Source organism: Salmo trutta, chromosome 4, assembly GCF_901001165.1.
Source record: "Salmo trutta chromosome 4, fSalTru1.1, whole genome shotgun sequence".
Taxonomy (NCBI): Eukaryota; Metazoa; Chordata; class Actinopteri; order Salmoniformes; family Salmonidae; genus Salmo; species Salmo trutta.
Window position 1 is genome coordinate 16,663,268 of NC_042960.1, and position 25,409 is coordinate 16,688,676.

At 41.5% G+C, this 25,409-nt stretch overlaps 1 protein-coding gene and 1 long non-coding RNA gene across 2 annotated transcripts; one reads left to right on the plus strand and one right to left on the minus strand.

Annotated features, from left to right (window-relative positions):
• LOC115191914 (uncharacterized) lies at positions 1-3,035 on the minus strand. Its single transcript, XM_029749933.1, has 2 exons — positions 2,870-3,035; positions 1-1,472 (listed from the first exon to the last, which is right to left on the minus strand). The coding sequence occupies exon 2, from the start codon at positions 1,456-1,458 to the stop codon at positions 439-441; it is 1,020 nt and encodes a 339-aa protein (XP_029605793.1). The 5' UTR covers positions 1,459-1,472; positions 2,870-3,035; the 3' UTR covers positions 1-438.
• Positions 3,036-14,430: 11,395 nt separating this feature from the next.
• On the plus strand, positions 14,431-16,504 carry LOC115191510 (uncharacterized). The gene is made up of 3 exons (XR_003877711.1): positions 14,431-14,488; positions 14,789-15,012; positions 16,419-16,504. It is a non-coding gene; the product is annotated as an uncharacterized LOC115191510 (long non-coding RNA).
• Positions 16,505-25,409: the final 8,905 nt, after the last annotated feature.

Here is a 25,409-nt window from a genome sequence, read left to right on the forward strand (position 1 = left end):
TTAACTAATCATGTCCTTTATTAGAAACAAACACACACACTTTCACACGCATGCCGTGTTCATGTGCTAGTCGGACCTAGGAAACTCAGACATTTCTGACTTGCTAATTGGTTGAACGCAGCACATGTATAATCACAGTTTCCTAGTTCCGACTACTGTGGCAATAAATATTGCAGGTGAAATTGTTGTGGAAAAATAGCAAAAAACGTGGCAGGATGTGAAACATCTGAAAACAAGGCCCTTTATCTAAATAAAAACATTCACAATTTCCTACAACTCATAATGGATGGGGAATATCGAAGACATGATGTCATACCCATGCCTAGTATACATTTGTAAGAAAATAAGTATTTCACTTTAACCATAAAAAATTAGGTAAAAAAAATCATTATGTGTACGATGCCTCTGTCTATATGCCCTTGGCCAGGTGGGAAAGTCTTAAGAGAATCCAGTCTCCTCCAGGAGCTCATCCAGCTCCAGATTACGGATGATACTGATCAACCCCTTACTGATGCGATAGGTGCGCTGGGGGTCAAAAGCACCTCTGTGATGATCATGTTGTGTCACGTAGATTCTGTCCAATACACGGTCTGACTGCATGCTGATGATGATCCGGTCTATGTTGCTGTCGTCATCGTGTCCTGCGTGGTTTTTGCGGACATAACGCGGTAGGTTCCTAGACCCAGGGGCATTCAGATTGCCCACTTCGTAGTATGGTAAACCATGGTCTGGTAGCAGTTGGTTACACTGGCCATCATGCTCCTCTATCTTGTCAAAGAATTGGTGGAAGCCAAACACCTTCTTCTCAGGGTTGCACACTGTCAACATTTCACCCTTTTTGTTGAATTTGACGTAGTTGTGGGCGAACCAGTAAAGGAGATGAAGACCGTGTCTAGGTCGGGGTGTACCAAAGCCAGATGACTGGAGGTGTCTCATTTCATTAAGTGTGGCCATGGAGGAAGGACAAGGAAGTGAGTATCCAGTCTGCTCCAGGAGCTCATCCAGGTCCAGATTACGGATGATACTGATCAACCCCTTACTGATGCGATAGGTGCGCTGGGGGTCAAAAGCACCTCTGTGATGATCATGTTGGGTCACGTAGATTCTGTCCAATACTCGGTCTGACTGCATGCTGATGATGATCCGGTCTATGTTGCTGTCGTCATTGTGTCCTGTGTAGTTGTTGCGAACATCACGCGGTAGGTTCTCAGAACCAGGGGCATTCAGATTGCCCACTTGGTAGCATGGTAAGTCCTGGTCTGGAAGCAGTTGGGTGTCGAAGAAGCGGTGGAAGCCGAACGCCTTCTTCTTAGGGTTGCGCACTGTCACCATCTCGCTGTCGTTGTTGAATGTGACATAGTCGTTGGAGAACCAGTGAAGGAGTTGAAGGCCGTGTCTGGGTAGGGGTCTACCAAAGCCAGACGATTGGAGATGATCAATTTCGTTCAGTGTCTCCATGGTTATGATTTACTCTAGAAAGGAGGGAGGGCAAGGTAGAAAAGTTGGAAAGATGGAGAGGGAAAGAGAGAATAAGAGTGGGTTTGTTTGTCAAAGAGTATGAGCAAAACATTTATTTAACTGTTCCAAGTGAAAGAGGACACACACTTTTCTGTCATTGTCTCTACAGAGTGGTCATTGAGAAAATGGTTTGCATCCTCTTCTCAACACGACAGAAACACACACTAACTACAGGTGGACTTCACCCTCATTGTGTCTTTGCTGTTCTGCCTATGTTCCCTTCCATGGAAATCTGAACAATAAAAGGGATATAATCAAAGGTGTCTGCAAAGGGAGGACAGTCAAGTTGCATCTGACTGTAAAACTAGAGGAGCAGCGTAATTTCTCGTGAACATGCATAGATGCCAGGAGGGTACCGGCTTAGGTGTACACGCCAGAATGCAGCAGGCCCACCGGTTCAGGAAATGGTGGGTACACCAAGTCAGGTGGTTGAGACCCTAGCAGGACAGGAGGCCTAGGACCTCACAAGGCAGGGGACTCATAGCCAGCTACTACTAAGGCCACAAACTGCTGGAGACTTGGAGCCTAACTGGGCATGAGACATACAGTAGGGCCTAGGACTAGAACAGGACACTACGGGATGTGTTTCAAGTTTTAATGTCACATGCACAAGTACAGTGAAATGCCTTGCTAGCTTTCTTCAAATCGAACGAGGGACTGTGGACCTATGGAACAGGTAGCCTAGTAACTGGACAAAAGACAATCCGATAGGGTGAGATGTTTTTCATCATCGATGGCAGATCAGTATTGGGGTTATGGTAATCTGAGGCTAGATCAGTGGGTAATGTGAATGTATCCCAGTTGGGTTACTATTTATTAATACAAATATAATTATAAATAAAGTCCCAATACAAAATCCCCTCTCCCTTTCATATTTTAGCCGTCATTAAACAGGTGATCACGTGATCAACCTTCTCAGCCTGAAATGTGATGTCCTCAATACAGACTTCTATGCTAGCACAAAACGTTCTTAGAACAACAAAACGTGGCGAGAGTGTTGTTGTCCTATGGTTATTTTGCAAACATCCTTCCCTGGGAATGTTGAAGGATAGTTGCTTGGCTTTGGTACATTCTCAGCACATTTAAGGAACTTAACAAAAAAAGCTGGGTAGGTGTACTTGTAAAACAATTCGAAAACATTTAGGCCTACATTGTTGTATTAAATCAGTCAAGCCTCATTGCAAGATATCATCCTTGAGCAAACCTTGAATGTCTTGTCCAACTAGGCTAATAAAACAACCAAGACTTTCTGTAACCAACCAGCTTACTTCCTTATGTCCATCAATATGCAGAAGACCTGTTTACAAATTGTACATTGATGGCAAATAAATAATTAAAATTAACAACTTACCTATTTAGAATCAAGTATATTCAATGTTCATGAAGTGGTAATATGGTAGGCTGCTATGGAGTTACAATTGTATAGCAATAGTTTAACTTTTAGCCTGCCCAGTTGTTTATATGCAGAATGTAGACGTGTCCTAACCACTCCCCAAAGTTCCAAGGGCATAAAGCCAAGGCTATTTAACACTATCATCTCCTAATATTATTTTGTAAAAATGTTTTTTTTTGCCAACTCTCAACTAAAATCACAGTTTATCAGTATGCTTAGTAACACAATATACAAACTCCAATCTGTTAATTGGATCTGAGAATAATTTCAATACATGAATTGAAATGGCTTGCGTTCAACTGTCCAAAATTAAATTCAAGCCGGTAATCACAATACATTTCATAGAATGCTGAAAACGATGAGCAGTGCCAACCTTTTCAAATCTTGTAATTATTTTAAAGCAACCACACTGTGTGGTTTGTATTTTTCATTAATCCCCTCTAGAGAGAGTACCGGTACGTTAATATATACACATTCATTTAGAATCAACTCAGTATTTAAGACATGAGTCATACTTTCAATGCCACATATTCTTTAGATTCAGAGATGTCTCTGACGTATGAGGTACATGGAACGCTGAAAACAAACCTTTGATTCAATCATTTTAATTATGGTGCCATTTCCATGTCACACAGTCACAAAACTTGACCTGAAAGAGGACAAACTGTACTAACAGGTTCTTCGTTGTCACACGGACACATGAGAGAATCAATGCCTCAGGGCAGGTAATGCAAACAAAATATTTTGCATTGCCTGACCTGAATCATTCATTCTTTCATGTGTCAGTGTGATAACGAAGAACCTGTTTAGCAGAATAAGGCAACAGTGTAATGTCCTGTTTAATTCCAGTACTATAAACAGCATTTTATCAACACAGAAGTTATACAGTGTTATGCTTGAATGTATTTAGTTGAGCTACATCTAATGACAATGCTTTCCTTTCAAATTACACAACTGGATTGGTAACTATGGGCGTTCACTTAACGCCTCCTGCAACACCCATATTTGCAAAGCTGCTGGTTATAGGCACAGTGTGTCTTTCTAAAACTTGTTTTGCGAAGAGGTGCTGAAGGGGAAATATATATATTCTCAGATGAACGTGTATTCCAATATCAAAAATGTAGTCCTATATTCTGATGTGACATGTTGAGAATTATTCTCTCTCATGATGCGTCTTTCCACAATAATCCTTTTTAGTCTGAAGAATAGAATACATTTTTCTATAAAATATCCTAATGGATATTTTTTTAAAGGGGGTTTTAAAGTAAGAAAATGTCAGAGAAATTCTATAGGAAGAGAGACTGCAGATTTTTCAAACAACAATTTTGTCTGTGCAGATTAAGATAGTTGTCGTTGCCACCGTTTTCTGTTCCTTCCTGCATGTTTCCACACATCTAAATTCCTGTAGATTGTTAAAACAGAATGTCACATACTGCAGTCGTACCCCAAAGGACTCTTATCTGAACTCCCAGACTTATTACTAAGTCACACGACAACTTGTATCAGTAAAAATACTAACATAACATAATAGACCATTCTCTAAGTAAAAACAGCATAGTATGTCTAATTAAACAGTATAATATGTAATTAATATTTAATTTCCACCCCAAGTATTATTTAAACAATTATATTAACTGCCCAACGACATTCGTTTTTTTGTGTGTTTTTTCTCTCTCAGATAAATCAAGTGCATCAATCAACAGGGCAATATAAAATCTAGTCACACTACATCAAGCTGCCCTCAAACCTGTAGAACTAGTACACAGTAATAAATTCAGTATCGATATTGTTCTAAAACATGTTGGCTGGAGTTGTGGGGTTAGCTAACAACCAATACCGCTAGACTGTTATTACATTGCACTTATATAACAGTTCTTATGTAAGTACACGCCCTGCTAACTGTTTATACTGAAAATGCATTGAGAAACTGATCTTTCTTTACCAGGCCACTCATGACAGGGACAAAGGGGGGGCTGTAATGAGAAGAGTTATGACCGGCAATAAAAGGTTGCTTATAAATGTATGTTCTAACAGGGATGATCTTTGCTAAGTTGGCAAACTGGAATTTGAGCACTAGACTCAAAGTAAGAACTGAGGTCAGTCATTCTAAATTCGGTCTGGATAATTTCTAAAATGTTTTCGTTGTGATTGGGACACAGCGAGAGAGAATTGCTAAAGCACGATGAGGGGTGGAGCGCTGCTAACATTTATGTGGCCGAGAGAGTTTCAGAAACTTATCTCTAAGTGTCATCCTGAGGGGAGGTGGTTTCTGTGTGTGAATCACTAGATGACAGCTTGGGACAACCATGAAAGTTATTATTAAAAAAAAAAAAAAATTCTGTATTCAGAGTTTTTATGTTACATCGCATCAATGAGTGGTGCAAAGTTAATAAACATGTACTTTGTTTTTCTTTCCAAGTCAATATGTTTTTAGGTTTCGTGGAACATGAGGGTGTTCATTGTTCCAGAGGAGGGAATGATGTATATTGACTATATTGATTAACTGATTTGAGAATGTGTTAGTATGTTTGTAAATGTAGAAAATGCATTAGGAGTATCATTCCCAGAGACTGAATATTGTTGCAGGAGATAGCTCATAGAAGAAGGAGAGCAGCTAACTGTACACAATATGGAGATGTAATTGAATGTTACACATACACAGATAATGGTGAAAGTAGCAGAGATAGTGTTGTCATTTCAGACACTATTGTCAACTTTCAGTAATGAGTTTGTCACAGAAGGCATAACACTTGAAATAATAGCAACTGATCCCTGTATACAGGAGGCCACATTGCCAGAAGGAAAGTTTGCTGTAATAATAGCATCACATCTCTTGCAGAGTGTGATTAAGAAACACATGACTTAGAGTTTTGTACGGTTGGATACTCTTCCAACACCACTAAGCATGACTTAGTACTTGGTGGCAAAACCCTTGTTGGCAATCACAGAGGTCAGACGTTTCTTGTAGTTGGCCACCAGGTTTGCACACATCTCAGGAGGGATTTTATCCCACTCCTCTTTGCAGATCTTCTCCAAGTCATTAAGGTTTCGAGGCTGACGTTTGGCAACTCGAACCTTCAGCTCCCTCCACAGATTTTCTATGGGATTAAGGTCTGGAGTCTGGCTAGGCCATTCCAGGACTTCAATGTCCTTCTTTTTGAGCCACTCCTTTGTTGCCTTGGCCGTGTGTTTTGGGTCATTGTCATGCTGGAATACCCATCCACGACCCATTTTCAATGCCCTGGCTGAGGGAAGGAGGTTCTCACCCAAGATTTGACGGTACATGGCCCTGTCCATCGTCCCTTTGATTTGGTGAAGTTGTCCTGTCCCCTTAGCAGAAAAACACCCCCAAAGCATAATGTTTCCACCACCATGTTTGACGGTGGGGATGGTGTTCTTGGGGTCATAGGCAGCATTCCTCCTCCTCCAAACACGGCGAGTTGAATTGATGCCAAAGTGCTCCATTTTGGTCTCATCTGACCACAACACTTTCACCAGTTGTCCTCTGAATCATTCAGATGTTCATTGGCAAACTTCAGACGGGCATGTATATGTGCTTTCTTGAGCAGGGGGACCTTGCGGGCGCCACAGGATTTCAGTCCTTCACGGCGTAGTGTGTTACCAATTGTTTTCTTGGTGACTATGGTCCCAGCTGCCTTGAGATCATTGACAATATCCTCCCGTGTAGTTCTGGGCTGATTCCTCACCGTTCTCATGATCATTGATACTCCACGAGGTGAGATCTTGCATGGAGCCCCAGGCCGAGGGAGATTGACAGTTCTTTTGTGTTTCTTCCATTTGCGAATAATCGCACCAACTGTTGTCACCTTCTAACCAAGCTGCTTGGCGATGGTCTTGTAGCCCATTCCAGCCTTGGGTAGGTCTACAATCTTGTCCCTGACATCCTTGGAGAGCTCTTTGGTCTTGGCCATGGTGGAGAGTTTGGAATCTGATTGATTGATTGCTTCTGTGGACAGGTGTCTTTTACACAGGTAACAAGCTGAGATTAGGAGCACTCCCTTTAAGAGTGTGCTCCCAATCTCAGCTCGTTACCTGTATAAAAGACACCTGGGAGCCAGAAATCATTCTGATTGAGAGGGGGTCAAATACTTATTTCCCTCATTAAAATGCAAATCAATTTATAACATTTTTGACATGCGTTTTTCTGGATTTTTGTTCAAATAAACCTACCATTAAAATTATAGACTGATAATTTCTTTGTCAGTGGGCAAATGTACAAAATCAGCAGGGGATCAAATACTTTTTTCCCTCACTGTACCTCCCAGTAGATTGGGACCGAACCACGGTAAATGGTAAGTGTCAGAAGGTGGCTGCTTATCAAACGTTGGGGCCCAAAGTCTACCCTGTAACAAGAGTGTTTACAAACGGGTGGGGGGGTAGATCGGCCTTGGGATGAGAGATGTGTACCTAACTTGAGCACAGGGATGTATTATCCACAGGTACCAACTGTAGCAGAATACAGGAGGTCAGTGGAGATGTTGGTGGCTAGAGACCAAGGGATAAACTGGGAAACAGGTAGGGGGTATCTGAAAGTTCAGTCCTAGACTTATCAGTAAAACACGAAGACAATAGGAGAGCAGGAGACAAATTCCGAGCAATAGCTAGTCTCACAGCAGTCGCTATAGGGACAGTAACAGAAAGAGCAGTAGTAGAAGCATAGAATGCTATATTGATAGCATGGATTTGGACTACTGCGCAAATGAGGGGTATTGTGAGACTATAGTCATGGGCCATGTTGGAAGTAGCAATGGTTACTTTTGTAGCATTGTTGAGATATCAGTTTATGACGACTCATGTCACATGGATTGGTTACTGGTAACTGGCGGACCGATGGAAGGACAGGGGATGCGGTTATTCAAATATCACAAATTATGTTGTCAAGAAATAACCCATGTGTTGCAGTGTGCATATCCTCAGGTGGAACCCAGATAGAACCAAGGGCACGGGTTGAATTCTGGAGATTGAGTGTACATCAAGAGACACCAGGCGGGGGTGTTGGAACAGCATTGGTTTGAGAGACACACTACTTCGAACAGTACCTGCAGTGGTTAAGATCGTCTCTCCTTAGGGGGGTGCATAGTTTTCACGTGAAGTGAGGTCCAACTGCATAATGGGTGAGTGAAGACACCATGACACAGGAAGCGGAGTGAGAGAGGGACTAGATTCCACTGTAAGACATACAGATGGGTTGGGTCTGGGAACTACTATAAACGTTATAGTTGGTTTGGGGTTTAGCTGCTTTATGGGTTAAGGCATCATATAATAGAGGATAGAGGGGTAATTGTACTGTGAACAACATGTTGAAGGCATTGATGTGAAAGCAGATACAGTGCTGAGTTCCCTCAAGAGGATGGAACGTGGATTAGGGATACACACTTGCATATCAGGTGTTCAGGCCTATCAGGTGAAATGGAGAAGATGGGGAAGAAAGTGAAAATGACATGACTTGGGAACACCTCTCGGAACCTGGGGCCTAAAGGGGAAGACTGGGTGAAAGCATGAGGAAGCTTTTTCGAGCTTTCATTTTTGTGGAACCCAGCAGGAAATTATCTTGGAGGCATAGAGTCAGGTGAAGAGAGAGTGGGAATTGTCATGGTTTCAGACTTTGGTTTTCATGCATATATAAATATGCATAGCTTATCACATTGTTAGTATTGTTGTGTTTTATGTATTTTTTGTTGCTTTCCAAGTCTTGTGCTATCACTCTCTTAGGAACAGAAGGGGAAAGTGGAGAAACCAAAGCCGCTCCATCTGACATATAACAAGACCACAGATTCAGCTGGAATGGCCTTTTGTTATGTGATGATAGATGGGAATAAAATTGTGTGATCATAGTATAGAGACCATAAGTCTCTGAATTTGTACACCTCGCGGTGACTGGTTGTTCATTGTTTGTTCATTTGTTTGTTTGTTTAATTCATGTTTTATAATCATTTGTTAGTTTTTTTATTTGTTTTATTATTGTTTATACATTTAAGTAATTTCCAAGTTTATGTAAAGTGAACGTTAGGACGCTATTGTTCAAGAGGAAGGACTGTTGGAATCGGCTATACTTTGAACATTGAGATATGAAATAAATGATAGAGACGAAGCCTTGAATAGAAAAAATCTGTAGCATCCCAGAAGGCTTTGGAATGTGTTTGATGGAGGAAGGGAAAGCGATGTGTTGTTATAGGGAAGACAGGAGGGGTTGAGGTCAGGAGGTGAGGGGGAGGTCAGTTCCCCTTAAGGCAGTAATCAGGGTTAGTATCTGGTTACCTTCTTCTCTTGGGCATAAACTAATGATGGAGAGAGGGAGTGTCTTAAGTTGGATGTATATAACTGATGTCTGAAATGTTTTGCTGTCTGATTTCAGCTGTACAGAACCTTTGGGAAAGATTAAACTTGGTACACCTCTCTAGGGGGTGTGGGACGGTAGTGGCCAACATCCTGTGAAATTGCAGAGTGCCAAATTCAAAAACAGAAATACTCATTATAAAAATTCATAAAACATACAAGTGTTATACATCGGTTTAAAGATTAACTTCTTGTTAAGCCAACCACGGTGTCAGATTTCAAAAAGGCTTTACGGTGAAAGCATACCATGCGATTATCTGAGAACAGCGCCCAGCAGACAAATCATTACAAACAGTTACCAGCCAAGTATAGAAGTTAAACAAGTCAGAAATAGTGATAAAATGAATCACTTACCTTTGATGATCTTCGTATGGTTGCACTCACAAGACTCCCATTTACTCAATAAATGTTAGTTTTGTTCGATAAAGTCCCTCTTTATATCCAAAACCCCCAGTTTGTTCACGCGTTTTGTTCAGTAATCCACAGGCTCAAAGGCAGTCACAACAGACAGACACCAAATCTGAAAAGTATCAGTAAAGTTCGTAGAAACATGTCAAACGATGTTTATAATCAATCCTCAGGTTGTTTTTAGTCTTAATAATCAATAACATTTCAACCGGACAAAAGCTTCATCAATATAAAAGGAAAACAAGAAAGGCGTGCTCTCGGTCGTGCGCTTGAAAACCCTCAGGGACACTGAATGGTCCACTCATTCAAAGTGGTCTTACTCCCTCATTTTTCAGAATACAAGCCTGAAACAATTTCTAAAGCCTGTTGATATCTAGTGGAAGCCATAGGAAGTGCAATTTGAGTCCTACGTCAATGGATACTGTAATGGCATTCAATAGAAAACTACAAAAATAAAACAAATCCCACTTCCTGGATGGATTTTTCTCAGGTTTTCGCCTGCCATATCAGTTCTGTTATAGTCACAGACATTATTTTTAACAGTTTTGGAAACTTTAAAGTGTTTTCTATCCAAATCTACCAATTATATGCATATCCTAGCTTCTGGGCCTGAGTAGCAGGCAGTTTACTTTGGGCATGCTTTTCATAGTGCCCCCTACCCTAATGTTAAGTTAAGCTTCTCTAGTGTCCGTGAGTTATTTACTCTGAAAAATAAGAACCTAACAATACATATGAGATGAGTATTGCAAGACATGTAAATATTATTAAAGTGGCATTATTAAAGTGACTAGTGATCAATTTATTAAATTGGCCAATGATTTCAAGTTTGTATATAGGTAGCAGCCTCTCCGTGTTAGTGATTGCTTATCTATAATAATCTATACTTATCTATAAGGGCACAAGGCGAGACCCAGATGCAAACACAGGAGACAGATGGTTAGAGTCCAAGATGTTTATTAACAATCCAAAAGGGGTAGGCAAGAGAATGGTTGTGGACAGGCAAAAGGTCAAAACCAGTTCAGAGATCCAGAGGTACAGAATGGCAGGCAGGCTCGAGGTAAGGGCAGGCAGAATGGAATCCAGAAAACAGGCAAAGGTCAAAACCGGGAGGACTAGTAGAAGAGAATATAAAAGTAGGAGCATGGGAAAAAACACCTTGGATGACTTGAACATACAAGACGAACTGGCACAGACAGACAGGAAACACAGGGATAAATACACCGGGGAAAATAAGCGACACTTGGAGGGGGTGGAGACAATCACAAGGACAGGTGAAACAGATCAGGGTGTGACACTCTCTGTGTTAGTGATGGCTGTTTAACGGTCTGATGGCCTTGAGATAGAAGCTCTTTTTCTGTCTCTCGGTCCCACTTTTGATGGACCTGTACTGACCTCTCCTGGATGATAGTGGAGTGAACAGGCCGTGGCTCGTGTGGTTGATGTCCTTGATGATCTTTTTGGCCTTCCTGTAACATCGGGTTCTGTAAGTGTCCTGGAGGGCAGGCAGTGTGCCCCGGTGATGCGTTGGGCAGACCGCACCACCCTCTGGAGAGCCCTGTGATTGCGGGCGGTGAAGTTGCTATACCAGGCGGTGATACAGCCTGACAGGATGCTCTCAATGGTGCATCTGTAAAAGTTTGTGAGGGTTGCGCTGTTGCGCCTTCTTCACCACATTGTCTGTGTTGGTTGACCATTTCAGATTGTCAGTGATGTGTACTCCGAGGAACTTTAAGCTTTTCATCTTCTCCACTGCGGTCCCGTCGATATAGATGGGGGTCTGCGCCCTCTGCTGTCTCCTGAAGTCCATGATCAGCTCTTTCGTTTTGTTGACTTTGAGGTTATTTTCCTGGTTGTTCTATATTGTTATATCTCTTGCGATTCAAGTCGCCTCAAAATATTATTTGACCAGGGAATAACCAGGAGAGGGTTTCCTAGAACTGGACTGTCGGAGAGTGTGGTGGAGGTGAGGGTCAGTAATGTTCTGTTTTGTATTCTGTGAACATAAGAAAGGTTTTTTGTCTTTTTATAATATCCCTTGGTTCTGGGCAAAACATTTGGCTAAGGACCCATTTGGAAACTTCTTAGGGACTTACTGATGATTCACCTTTTATGTAAGACATTCATTGAAAGCATCTTAACCTTTTGCTTCCTTGGGTGGTGTGGTTCGGCAGTCTCAAAGCATCCCATCACTCTACAAATCAAGAACCATCCATAAATCCGAACATTTTACTAAGACACAACCACTATACGACCAATACCTGACCAGTAACAGCTTCTGTCAGTCGAAGGTTCGAAACCCCACTCCGTAGAACAAACAGGGCACACAAGTCATTCATATCAACCAGCATCAGGTTCCTAAATCCAGGAAGACTAAACCGTAATTCACGACCTACTGTATACCTCAATCTATTTGTCTGTCTGACCTTGTCTTGTGAAGTATGTCCTGTGATATTGTTGTATTTAAGTGAAGTGTTGAATGTTCTGTGATGTGTTACATGTGTGCCATTACTCCCAAACAAATGCAACTATGGAACAATTAAGAATTTATTAATCCATTGTTGTCGGGCTATTGGATTCCCTCACCGCGTCCCAAAGCACTCCCGACCCCTTCCTCTTGGCTAGCTATCAGAGGGTTATGACTTCCTGGATCCTATCCTCTGCTGTTGTGATTCTTATGTTATTTTAACTTTTTCCAGTAGCTATTTGTGTTTTGCCTCTAGTTTCATATTGCCAGGTAAAACCCAAATTCACAACACCCCTCACTGCCCCTCTGGTTGAGACACAATAAAGATAATTCATAATATATAAGGGCCCCTTTTTCAATCATCTGCATGATAAAACGCTGAGTTGGTGGAGCAATATTTTTGTGTCTACTCTTTTAATAAAGTGTTATGTGCAATTACTCTGATTTGAAAATGTGATGCAGTAGTCTTTACTATTGTGCTGTCTTGCTATTGTTTCCTCTAGAATTGGTTAGGGAATGAAAGAAGAAATCTTGCCCAGTCAAGCTGTCCCTCAACAAAAAACGAAGCTGTGCAAACGTAATGTGTCAGCTTACAACCTGTCTATGAGGGACCTCCTTAAGCTAAAGGTATGTGCAGGTTTCGCTTTAATTACCTGTGCAATTACAAGAGCACGGCGGGGATTCAAGTATTGTGGACTGTATCCATTTCTAAATGGATGTGTCTTTGATGTAGGTTAATTATTATTATATTTAGTTGAACGATAAGAGGGGTTCCTTGTTCAGAACTTGATGGGTCTAACAACAAATTCTGAAGTCTACTGACTCCATCTGACACATATTTCTACTTTGTTTCAACAAGGAAATGTTTTGTTGTAGTAATGCCTTGATAGAATGGATAGATAAGGAAATGTCACTGATATTGTCATGTTTTCTGTTTTATGGCAGGTACACAGGGCAAATGGCAGGCATTACCACCTGCCAAAAAAAGCCCATTACTGTGAGTAGGCTGACAAGCTACAGGCAGGAGGTTAGGAATTGAAGGGGAACCTGAAGGCTTTAAAAGTGAAAGAGAATTAAAGACGGCTGAAATCAACAGTAAATCATGAAATTTGGAAACTTTTACTTAAAAGTAATGGATTTGGATTTGATAGTTGGAGTTAGATTTGACATTTCCTATAAACATTTTTAGGTATTGTCTTTTTTTTTACATCTACTTTCATTTATTATTTATCTTGTCTATTTCTACATAATGTTTTGCTAGTTTATCAAGTTGGAGGGTATGGGGGTCAACACAGCATTCCTTGTCCACATCCCCGAGGACCCCATACCAGTCAGCACAGCCTCATCTGGGAGGGGAAAGGAATTTTTTGAGGGCAAGGATCTGATCGCAAACTTTTCTGTACACTTTTCTGGTACACATATTTTAAAAATAACTTTGTTAACACTTAACCTCAAGCATACAGATGTAGGATCTGAATTTGATCCCCCTGTTACAGGACAACTTTTCTGCAATGCGGGACAATTTTAACTTGCAGTGTATTTGAGGTTTGAAAAAGCTTCTGAAGTTTGTAATTTCCACTTAGAAATGTCAGACTTGATTTTCCCTTGCAATAAATGTATCAACACCCGACAAAAATGTCAATGTATTATAATCCACATATCACATTTCCTGGTACTGCAGGATTATTTTCCTGCTGTAGCAAACTGACTCAAATTAAGATCCTACATCTGTACATCTATAATGCCTTTTAACACACCCATACAGCACTGGGCCTCTTTTATTGTTACCTCTAGGCAAACCTGCAGCTTCACAGTCAAAGGGGTTTGACAAGGCTAGGGTGCAAGGAGTTCAAGCCTTATTCAACCAGAAGTAAAGCATTTACCATTTTATTTGAAATAACTATTAAAATGTACTGTACATCTGTGATTCAACAATTATATAACGGTCCTGCTCCGCTTTTAAGCAAGCTTAAAAAATGTAACCACCAAAATTCACAGACAGAGTTCTGGATACAAGGGCTGACATTTCATTTATAAAAACAAATGTGGTAGCTGTGCCTTTTTGGTTTACATTGTAGATATTCAAGTAAGCAGATTTCTGGATCACTGGTAGAAGCTTGGAATAATGTGTACACTTGATCTTCCTTCACTAAAGCCTTATTTCTGTTTCTGTTCAGATGAAGCAAGTGGACAGGGCAGAATTCCATATATAGCTGTGGCTGCCAAGAAGGTGGTCATTGAAGTAGAGGGTATGCCAGGTGGGTTAGAGTTGAAAATGCCCTCCCACTATTGCATGGACCAACTATTTTCCATTTTGAAGGCAGGCCATGGAATCAAGTTTCCAATAAGTAAGATACAATGCATGCTCTCTACACTGTTTCAATGCAGAATTGTAATGTCTTGGTCATTGAGATGAACAACATTGACACACGTACAGAACAGGCAGTGACTTCACCCATTACTTTAGACAATCAGGACATTCCCTTTGAACAGATACCCATTGTGGCCACTGCTCTCACTAAAGGGCAAAGGTGGGCTTTACTATATATGGCCATCCACCACTTGTTATTGTTTTTTTTCTGGGTCAATGTGTCCTCTGATTATGAGAAGATTGAGCACATTTTTGATTTTAGAATATCTGTTTGCAGCTGGGGGTGGTGCTGGGCCTAGAGCTGGAGATGGGAGTGGAGCTGGAGATGGGAGTGGAGCTGGAGCTGGGAGTGGAGCTGGATCTGGAACAGGGCCTGTAGTTGGTGCTGGGCCTGGGCCTTTAACTGGAGGTTGGGCTGAGGCTGGAGCTGAGGCTGGAGCTGGAGGTTGGGCTGAGGCTGGAGGTTGGGCTGCACCAGGACATGTGTCTAATTCCCCAGAGGTTGGTAATAATATATGCATGTACACAGAGTATACAAAACATTAAGGACACCTGCTCTTTCCGTGACATAGACTGACCAGGTGAATCCAGGTGAAAGCTATGATCCTTCATTGATGTCACTTGTTAAATCCACTTCAATCAGTGTAAATGAAGGGGGGGAGACAGGTTAAAGAAGGATTTCTAAGCCATGAGAGAATTGAGATATGAATTGTGTTTGTGTGCCATTCAGAAGGTAAATGGGCAAGACAAAAGATTCAAGTGCCTTTGAATGGTGTATGGTGGTAGGTGCCAGGCACACCGGTTTGTGTCAAGAACTGCAATGCTGCTGGGTTTTTCACACTCAACAGTTTCCCGTGTGTATCAAGAATGGTCCACCACCCAAAGGCCATCCATCCAACTTGACAGAACTGTAGGAAGCATTGGTGTCAACATGGGCCAGCATCCCTGTGGAACGCTTTTCAACACCTTGTATAGTCCATGCCCTGACGAATTGAGTCTGTTCTGAGGGCAAAAGGAGGGAGGGGGGGTGCAAGTCAATATTAGGAAGGTGTCCTTAATGTTTGTGAACTCAGTGTAATTGTATGTTATGTAACTACAGTATGTATGTTTTTTATCTTATGAATGATGCTTGGCTTAGTTCAATACTCAATTCCTAACAGAACTCAGGATAAGACCTAGATGCAGACAGCTAGAGTCACAGATGTTTATTGACCCAAACTGGGGGCAGGCAGAGGTCCATAATCCAGGGCAGAGTCAATAAGATACAAAACAGCAGGCAGGTTCAGGGTCAGGACAGGCAGAGGTTCATAAACGGGCAGAGTCAGGCAGGTACAGAACGGCAGGCAGGCTCGGGGTCAGGACAGGCAGAATGGTCAGAACCGGGAAACTAGAGAACAGAACTTGAGAAAGCAGGGAGACAAGAAAACACGCTGGCAAGACAAGACGAACTGGCAACAAACAAACCGAGAACACAGGTATAAATACACTTGAGATAATTAGGAAGATGGGCAACACCTGGAGGGGGGTGGAGACAAACACAAAGACAGGTGAAACAGATCAGGGTGTGACTATTCCAGATAAACAACAGCGCCTGACTTTGCACAGCAAATGTGTACTGCATGATTAAAGAGTAAAAGATAAAAGAGTAATTGTAGTCAATGACCAGAATCTTTGCTGGCATAGAAAGAGTCAGTTCAGAATTAGAAATTGGGTAAATGTGTGGAAAGGAATTTACCACACTATGTAATGAATGAGGTGTTTCAGTGCAGACACTATATTAAAAACACGTCTGTTTGACAGAATTTTGAATGTAGCCAACAAGTTAACCTGTATTTTGTCTTTGATTATGAAGAACATACTTTATTACATCACTTTGTAATTGTGTCTCCGTATTTCTTTTCTTACAGACATACACAGACATCCATGCAGTTGCAATGAACTCCATTATTACTTAGCCACAACTATTTGTTTTTTAATTAAAAAAAATATTCAACACTGTGTTGGGTGTAATTACATTGATAGATCTAGTGAACATTGGATAAGCAACAATGAACAGCACTGGTTCGGAGTGACGCAAAGAAGTTGTCACTACAACAAGCCTTACATCAAAGTTGCATCAAGCTGAATGGAAAGTGCTATGGACTGACCAGTTATTCAAAAGACAATCCTCTTGTGGCTAATTTACATAAGGTTGGTTAACTTACCGGTATGGACCCAAAACACATTCTTCAGATTTATAAACTACCTTTTAAAAGATTTATTGCTACCATGGAGTTATTTTTACTGACACTTGTACAGTATATCAAATAGCATGACAATGATCCACATCATATGGGTCAGACGGTCCTATACCACTTTGCCCAACACGTTATACCCCAGAGGCTATAAATAAACCCTTTAAAGGTTGGTATGACTTGCATTATTATGATAGGGCTCTGAAACCCATAGCCGATTGGCTTCAGACTGAGCATTTCACACTGGAAATGGCTGCCGACAGTGAACTCAAGTTAGAGTTAAGGTCAGGGTTTATATTTCATGTCAGACTGTCCTATATCACTTTGCCTAACACGTTACACCCCAGAGGTTGCAAATGAAACCTTTAAAGGTTGGTATGGCTTGTATTATTATGATAGGGTACTAAAAGCTATTAACCGAATGGCTTGAAACCATGCTTGAAACGGAGCAAGCCATTCGGCTATATGGAGAAATGGTTCACCACCCAAAGGCCATCCAGCCAACTTGACACAACTGTGGGAAGCATAGGAGTCAACATGGGCCAGCATCCATATGGAACGCTTTCGACACATTGTAGAGTCAAGTCAAATCAAATTGTTTTTGTCACATGCGCCGAATACAACAGGTGTAGTCCTTACTGTGAAATGCTTACTGACAAGGCCTTAATCAACAATGCAGTTTTAAAGAAAATAGAGTTAAGAAAATATTTACTGAATAAAGTAGAGTAAAAAAAGTAACACAATAAAATAACATTAACGAGGCTATATACAGGGGCTACAGGTCCATGATTTAATGTGCGGGGGTACAGGTCCATGCCCTGACGAATTGCGGGGGGGGGGGGGGGGGGGGGGTGTTAATAGGAAGGTGTTAATAGGAAGGTGTTAATAATAGGAAGGTGTTCCTAATTTTTGGCATGCTCAGTGTATAGTTTGTCCCTAGAGAACTCACACACACACACACACACAGACATTCATTCCGCAACCACTTTCATCTTCTGAATCACTTTCTTCCGATTCACTGTCCTTCTCTACATCTGTGCTGACCGAACAATCACCAGCCATCTTTGAAAATGCTTGCTGGCGCTTTAATATGTTCTGCATTGTCTCTGGGAGCAGCACAGAGGCACCCAGGTGAAAGAGTGTTGAATTGGCCTCACACTGCCCAAGAGAAGCAAGGGCCTCTTCAAAAAGCCCCAGCTCTCGCTGGCAATACAAAAGGCCATTGTCTAGGTCTGCCTGTATAAGGTCTCTCCTCCAATACCCTGAAGCACATGTTACACAGCACACTGCTTTGCCCAGAGCAGACTGTCCCCAAGGTGTTGGACACATGGGACCAGACAAGATGGTCTTGCTGGAGCACATCCACATACTCCAATCTTGGGGGGAATTGAGGTGACTTGTTCCTTCCATTTTAGTCATTTAGCAGACACTCTTATCCAGAGCAACTTACAGTAGTGAATGCATACATTTCATACTTCTCATTTCATACTTTTTTTCCCTTCTTTTTTTCTCCATACTGGCCCCCTGTGGGAATCAAACCCACAACCCTGGCGTTGCAAACACCATGCGTTGCAAACACCATGCTCTACCAACTGAGCCACAGGGAAGGCCATCTTAGGCGTTGATCTGCTGTTTTATTCTCTCCGATGTCCGCTTGATTTTTCTGGAGAGCCGCACAGCAATGGTTTGTCCATCTGAAAAACAATTTTAAGAAATGGAAATGAAAATCTTGAAGTTTAATAGAAATGGTTCATATAGTTCAAAGCACCTGGATGAATGAGACTTAGATAACAACAGCAGTGATATGTTAGGGTGTGATGCAGTGTTCAACAACACTGAATTGGCTGCAGTACCTGTATACTTTCTGACCAGGCCACAATTGAAAGAGCGCTCTAGGTTTAAAAGGTTTAAAACCTGTATTGACTAGCCCGACTACAATGCGACAAATATGATGGAGACAACATCCTAAAAAGTCAATTTACTTTCAGGCTGAGTAGTCAACTGAGCGTTCCTATCATTGGTGATTGACGGGGACATCATGTCAGTCCTAGAAAATATTATGCAAATATATAAGTGAAAATATAACAGTATGAAAGCATCTCAACAGAAAACTAACCAGTTAGGATGGCAAAATCCATTTGAGTGTAGAGTGGATTACGCAGCGTGAAGTGTTGGCACATAGGTCAGAAGACTTCATGTAGAATAGATTAAGCAGGGGAGGGGGGAACTCATGTTTCTGGGATATGTAGTGGAAAAGGTCAGGTGACAGCGGGAGGTGGTGATGAGAGAATAAAGTAACAAGAAGTAGCTATGCAGAGCCAAGAGATGATCAGACTTGGACACAGAACTCTAACCCGTAAGTATAACTGTGGGACTCTAACCCGTAAGCTTATAAGAAATTCCGCTATGCCCTCCGACAAACCATCAAACAGGCAAAGCATCAATACAGGACTAAGATCGAGTCCTACTACACCGGCTCTGATGCTCGTTGGATGCAGGGCATGCAAACCATTACAGACTACAAAGGGAAGCACAGCCGAGAGCTGCCCAGTAACACAAGCCTACCAGGCGAGCTAAATTACTTCTATGCTCGCTTCGAGGCAAATAACACTGAAAAATGCATGAGAGGACCAGCTGTTCTGGAAGACTGTGTGATCACGCTCTCTGCATCTGATGTAAGATCTTTAGACAGGTCAACATTCACAAGGCCGCAGGGCCAGACGGATTACCAGGACGTGTACTGTGAGCATGCGCTGACCAACTAGCAAGTGTCTTCACTGGCATTTTCAACCTCTCCCTGTCCGAGTCTGTAATACCAACATGTTTTAAGCAGACCACCATAGTGCCTGTGCCCAATAACACTGAGGTAACCTGTCTAAAATACTACCGACCCGTAGCACTCACGTCTGTAGCCATGAAGTGCTTTGAAAGGCTTGTCATGGCTCACATCAACACCTTTATCCCAAAAACCCTAGACATTTACGTCATTTGGGCAGACGCTCTTATCCAGAGCGACTTACAGTAGTGAATGCATACATTTCATTTCATGCATTTAAAATGTTTTTTTTTTTTGTACTGGCCCCTCGAACCCACAACCCTGGCATTGCACACACCATGCTCTAACAACTGAGCCACAGGGAAGACCCACTCCAATTTGCATACCGCCCCAACAGATCCACAGATGACGCAGTCTCTATTGCACTCCACACTGCCCTTTCCCACCTGGACAAATGGAACATCTACAGTTGCAGTCGGAAGTTTACATACACTTAGGTTGGAGTCATTAAAACAAATTTTTCAACCACTCCACAAATTTCTTGTTAACAAACTATAGTTTTGGCAAGTCAGTTAGGACATCTACTTTGTGCATGCACAAGTAGTTTTTCCAACAATTGTTTACAGACAGATTATTTCACTTATAATTCAATGTGGGTCAGAAGTTTACATACACTAAATTGACTGTGCCTTTAAAGAGCTTGGAAAATTCCAGAAAATTATGTCATGGCTTTAGAAGCTTCTGATAGGCTAATTGACATCATTTGAGTCAATTGGAGGTGTCCCTGTGAATGTATTTCAAGGCCTACCTTCAAACACAGTGCCTCTTTGCTTGATATCATGGGAAAATCAAAGGAAATCAGCAAAGACCTCAGAAAAAAAGTTGTAGACCTCTACAAGTCTGGTTCATCCTTGGGAGCAATTTCCAAATGCCTGAAGGTACCACGTTCATCTGTACAAACAATAGTACGCACGTATAAACACCATGGGACCATATAGCCGTCATACCGCTCAGGAAGGTGACGCGTTCTGTCTCCTAGAGATGAACGTACTTTGGTGCGAAAAGTGCAAATCAATCCCAGAACAACAGCAAAGGACCTTGTGAAGATGCTGTTTGGTATAATGACCATCGTTATGTTAGGAAGAAAAAGGGGGAGCATGGGGGTGGCAGCATCATGTTGTGGGGGTGATTTGCTGCAGAAGGGACTGATGCACTTCACAAAATAGATGACATCATGAGGAAAGAAAATGATGTGGATATATTGAAGCAACATTTCAAGACATCAGTCAGGAAGTTAAAGCTTGGTTGCAAATGGGTCTTCCAAATGGACAATAACCCCAAGCATACTTCCAAAGTTTTGGCAAAATGGCTTAAGGACAACAAAGTCAAGGTATTGGAGCGGCCATCACAAAGCCCTGACCTCAATCCCATAGAAAATTTGTGGGCAGAACTGAAAAGCGTGTGTGAGCAAGAAGGCCTACAAACCTGACTCAGTTACACCAGCTCTGTCAGGAGGAATGGGCCAAAATTCACCCAACCTATTGTGGGAAGCTTGTGACAGGCTACCCGAAATGTTTGACCCAAGTTAAACAATTTAAAGGCAATGCTGCCAAATACTAATTGAGTGTATGTAAACTTCTGACCCACTGGGAATGTGATGATATAAATAAAAGCTGAAATAAATCATTCTCTCTACTATTATTCTGACATTTCACATTCTTAAAATAAAGTGGTGATCCTAAATGACCTAAGACAGGGAATTTTTTCTCTGATTAATTGTCAGGTATTGTGAAAAACTGAGTTTAATTTTATTTGGCAAAGGTGTATGTACACTTCTGACTTCAACTGTAGATAACTACAGTATACTAAGTACAATACAGTACAGTAGTTGCCATAGCAGCAAAGAGCCAATTCAGTTTTCATCAACAGTCGTATGGCTTGGAGGGAGAAACTGGCTCTGAGCATGGTGCTGCTACACTTGATGCTCTGATACAGTTTACAAGATGGTAAAAGAGCCAGATGTCTTATTTTGCCACACTTACCTTACCGCTGCAGGGAACTCTAACGTTTATAGAAACTGAACTGTATCTACATGATCAACATTTTTGATTGGGAAGCATTTGTTTTTAGCCAGAAGTTGACAGGTTTGTTGACATAACATAAAATACATTACCTTCCATAACTCCAACTGGTGGACAATGTTAAGGGTGCTGTTTGTTCTCACAGCACATGTGACACAGAAATATTTATCTGAGCCACAATCCCCCACAGCGACATAGCAGCTCAGCCTCCTCCAAAACTCTTTTTATACTGGTGGAGGAGGTGCGTCACTACAGCTGGGCACAACTTCTGCTGCAGAGGGAACCGGCTCTGCTCCCTAGAGAGTAGTGACAATTGTTACTGAGTGGACTATCCTGGTTAAATGAAGTTGAACAGAACTAAACAGAGCAACTTTCTCACCGATCCAAGTTGATGGCAAGGGTGTACGTGCTATCACGCCGCTAGTCAGGTCTCTGTAAACCAACGTGGCTATTTTTCATCTGAAAGATGGCATCTGTAAAGAAAAACAAGACAATGACAACTAAGTTTGTTTATTCTAAATGAAGATATACTATTAATTACATTTAAATGACCTGATACATCGGACAAATGATTATCTACTGTATCATAATGCATGACAAGTGGAGTTACTTCGCTTACACAATTATTTTCTTATAGGGAATCTAAAGACAGTTATGGGTAGGAAGTTGTGCTTCGCATGGACATTAAGTAGTCTGAAATGCCTTCAGAGACAGGTGATGACACATCTTTGGGCTTCAACAAGCATGGGACAGGAACATTTTAGGCATCTTGGCAAATGGATGATTATTGTTGGAAATGTTATAATGTACCATCTAATACTTGCCTAGTCCAGTGGTTCTCAACCTTTTTTGGTCATTGTAGGCCCAATCACATCTTGCTCTGCCCATAGTGCCCCCAAAGCACGCCTTCATATGCATTTTAAATGTAGGCATATCATATGAAATTAGTCTTTGTAAGTACCCACATTGGATATTGGTTCCTGCTTATAAGAGTGGTGTAAGCATTGGCTAGAGAGAGTTTAAATCCATGCGAGAAAGTTTACTATTGCACACTTCAGGAAAAATATGTGTCACATCCTGACCAGTTAAAGGGTTTGTTTGTTATTGTAGTTTGGTCAGGGCGTGACAGGGGGTGTTTTTGTGTGTTTCGGGGTTTTTGGTGTATGTTCTATATTTTCTATTTCTATGTGGTGTTCTGGTTTTTCTATTTCTATGTTGGGGTTTTGGCCCGACCTCCAATTAGAGGCAGCTGGTTGTCGTTGCTTCTAATTGGAGGCCATATTTAAGTGGGTTGGTTTTCTTTTGTGTTTGTGGGTGGTTGTTCCTTGTATAGTCCTTGTATAGTCTGATCACCTTACGGGACTGTTTTCGTCGTGTGTTTTTGTTGGTTTTTTCCTTCTAATAAAAAGAAGATGTTCGCTATACCTGCTGCAGTTTGGTCCACTCCTTACGACGACCGTTACAATATGGAGATTTAAGACAGAGACAGGAGATGCAGCCCCCCCCCCCCAAAAAAGGAGACGCAGCCAAAGAAATTAGACGTAGCCTAACACTGAAAACAGGAAATGACACCGTGACATGGTTCCCAGGAAATTTGGGCCGAAAAGACTGCTAATGCAAAATTGCAAATCCTTTTAAATTGATTACATATTCAGATCGAAATGTGCTGAATAAATGTTCTCCCCTACTATGGGTTATATTAGCAGGCTATCCAGGGGTAAAAACATTTATAATCCAGTACATTAGCTTTGTAAATCATAGTTTAAAAAATAATGTGATTACGTACCTTTGACGAAGGGAAAGGACATCAGAAGATCTTCTAGTTTTAGTTACTACACAATAAATATGATAATTGCCTCCACCAACGTTTACGGGGTGTATAACAGCCATGGTTTAGGCTTTTTGTTTACTCGGGAATTACCATATAAAACGTTGATTTGAAACTTCTGACTAACTAGTGGGTCAGGCGTCGCTCCACTGTCTGATTCATATCGCGTGATTTCTGATGATTGTTCTCGATTATATCGGCTGATTGGTTTTGTATGCGGTGAAGTTGAACATGTGCTCTTTGAGGAAAAATGTTAAATTAGGTTACACTACTCAAAAGGCACCTAATTGCTGTAATGACCCAGGTTTCAGAGAAATGAATATGAGATTACTTTTGTAAAACATTATTCTATGTAAATACAGTTGTATTTGATTTGAATAATGATATAATGGTCAAACAGTACATGGCACGACTTCTGCCGAAGTCGATGCCTCTCCTTGTTCGGGCGGTGTTTGGGGGTCGACGTCGCCGGTCTTCTAGCCATCGCTGATCAATTTTTCATTTTCCATTTGTTTTGTCTTGTTTTCCCACACACCTGGTTCTCATTTCCCTCATTATGTGTTGTGTATTTAACCCTCTGTTCCCCCCATGTCTTTGTGTGGTATTGTTTATTGTAAGTGCATGCGCACATATGTGTGACTGGTGCGCGTCGGGTTATTGTACCCATATATCATATTTTCTTATGCCGTTGGTTTTTACTATTAAACTGCTCCGGCTATTTACCAAGTTCTGCTCTCCTGCATCTGACTTTCCTGCCACCAGTTACGCACACCTTACAGTACAGTACAGGCTGTTGTTCAAAGTGTTGATGTGGTGAGACTGATGTTATTGATACATTCAACATTTTGTACTAAACATTTTAAATAAAAAACAACTAATTAACTAATCATGTCCTTTATTAGAAACATACACACACACACACACACACACACACACACTTACACACGTATGCCGTGTTCATGTGCTAGTCAGAACTAGGAAACTCAGACATTTCTGACTTGCTAATTGGTTGAACACGGCACATATATAATAACAGTTTCCTAGTTCCGACTACTGTGGCAATAAATATTGCAGGTGAAATTGTTGGAGAAAAATAACAAAAAAACGTGGCAAGATGTGAAACATCTGAAAACAAGGCCCTTTATCGAAATAAAAACATTCACAATTTCCTACAACACATAATGGATGGGGAATATCGAAGACATGATGTCATACCCATGCCTAGTATACATTTGTAAGAAAATAAATATTTCACTTTAACCATAAGAAATTAGGTTAAAAAAATAATTATGTGTACGATGCCTCTGTCTATATGCCCTTGGCCAGGGGGGAAAGTCTTAAGAGTATCCAGTCTGCTCCAGGAGTTCATCCAGCTCCAGATTACGGATGATACTGATCAACCCCTTACTGATGCGATAGGTGCGCTGGGGGTCAAAAGCACCTCTGTAATGATCATGTTGGGTCACGTAGATCTTGTCCAACACCAGGTCTGACTTGAGGCTAATGATAATTCGGTCTATGTTGCTGTCGTCATTTTGTCTTGTGTGGTTTTCGCTGACATAATCCGGCATGTTCTTAGACCGTGGGCCTTTCAGATTTCCCACTTGGTAGTACGGTAAACCCTGGTCTCGTAGCAGTTGGTTACGTTGGCCATCATGCTCCACTATGTTGTCAAAGAAGCGGTGAAAGCCAAACACCTTCTTCTTGGGGTTTCGCACTGTCACCATTTCACCCTTTATGTTGATTTTGACGTAGTCGTGGGCGAACCAGTGAAGGAGATGAAGGCCGTGTCTAGGCCGGGGTCTACCAAAGCCAGACGATTGGAGGTGATCAATTTCTTTCAGTGTCTTCATGGTTATGATATACTCTAGAAAAGAGGGAGGGCAAGGTGGAAAGATGGAGGGAGAGAGAAAGAGAGAATAAGAGTGGCTTTTCTTGTCAAAAACTATGAGCGAAACATTTATTTAACTGTCTGGACC

Coding starts and splice junctions, on each gene's coding strand:
- LOC115191914 (XM_029749933.1), bottom strand. CDS start 1,458: ATGGAGACACTGAACGAAATTGATCATCTCCAATCGTCTGGCTTTGGT.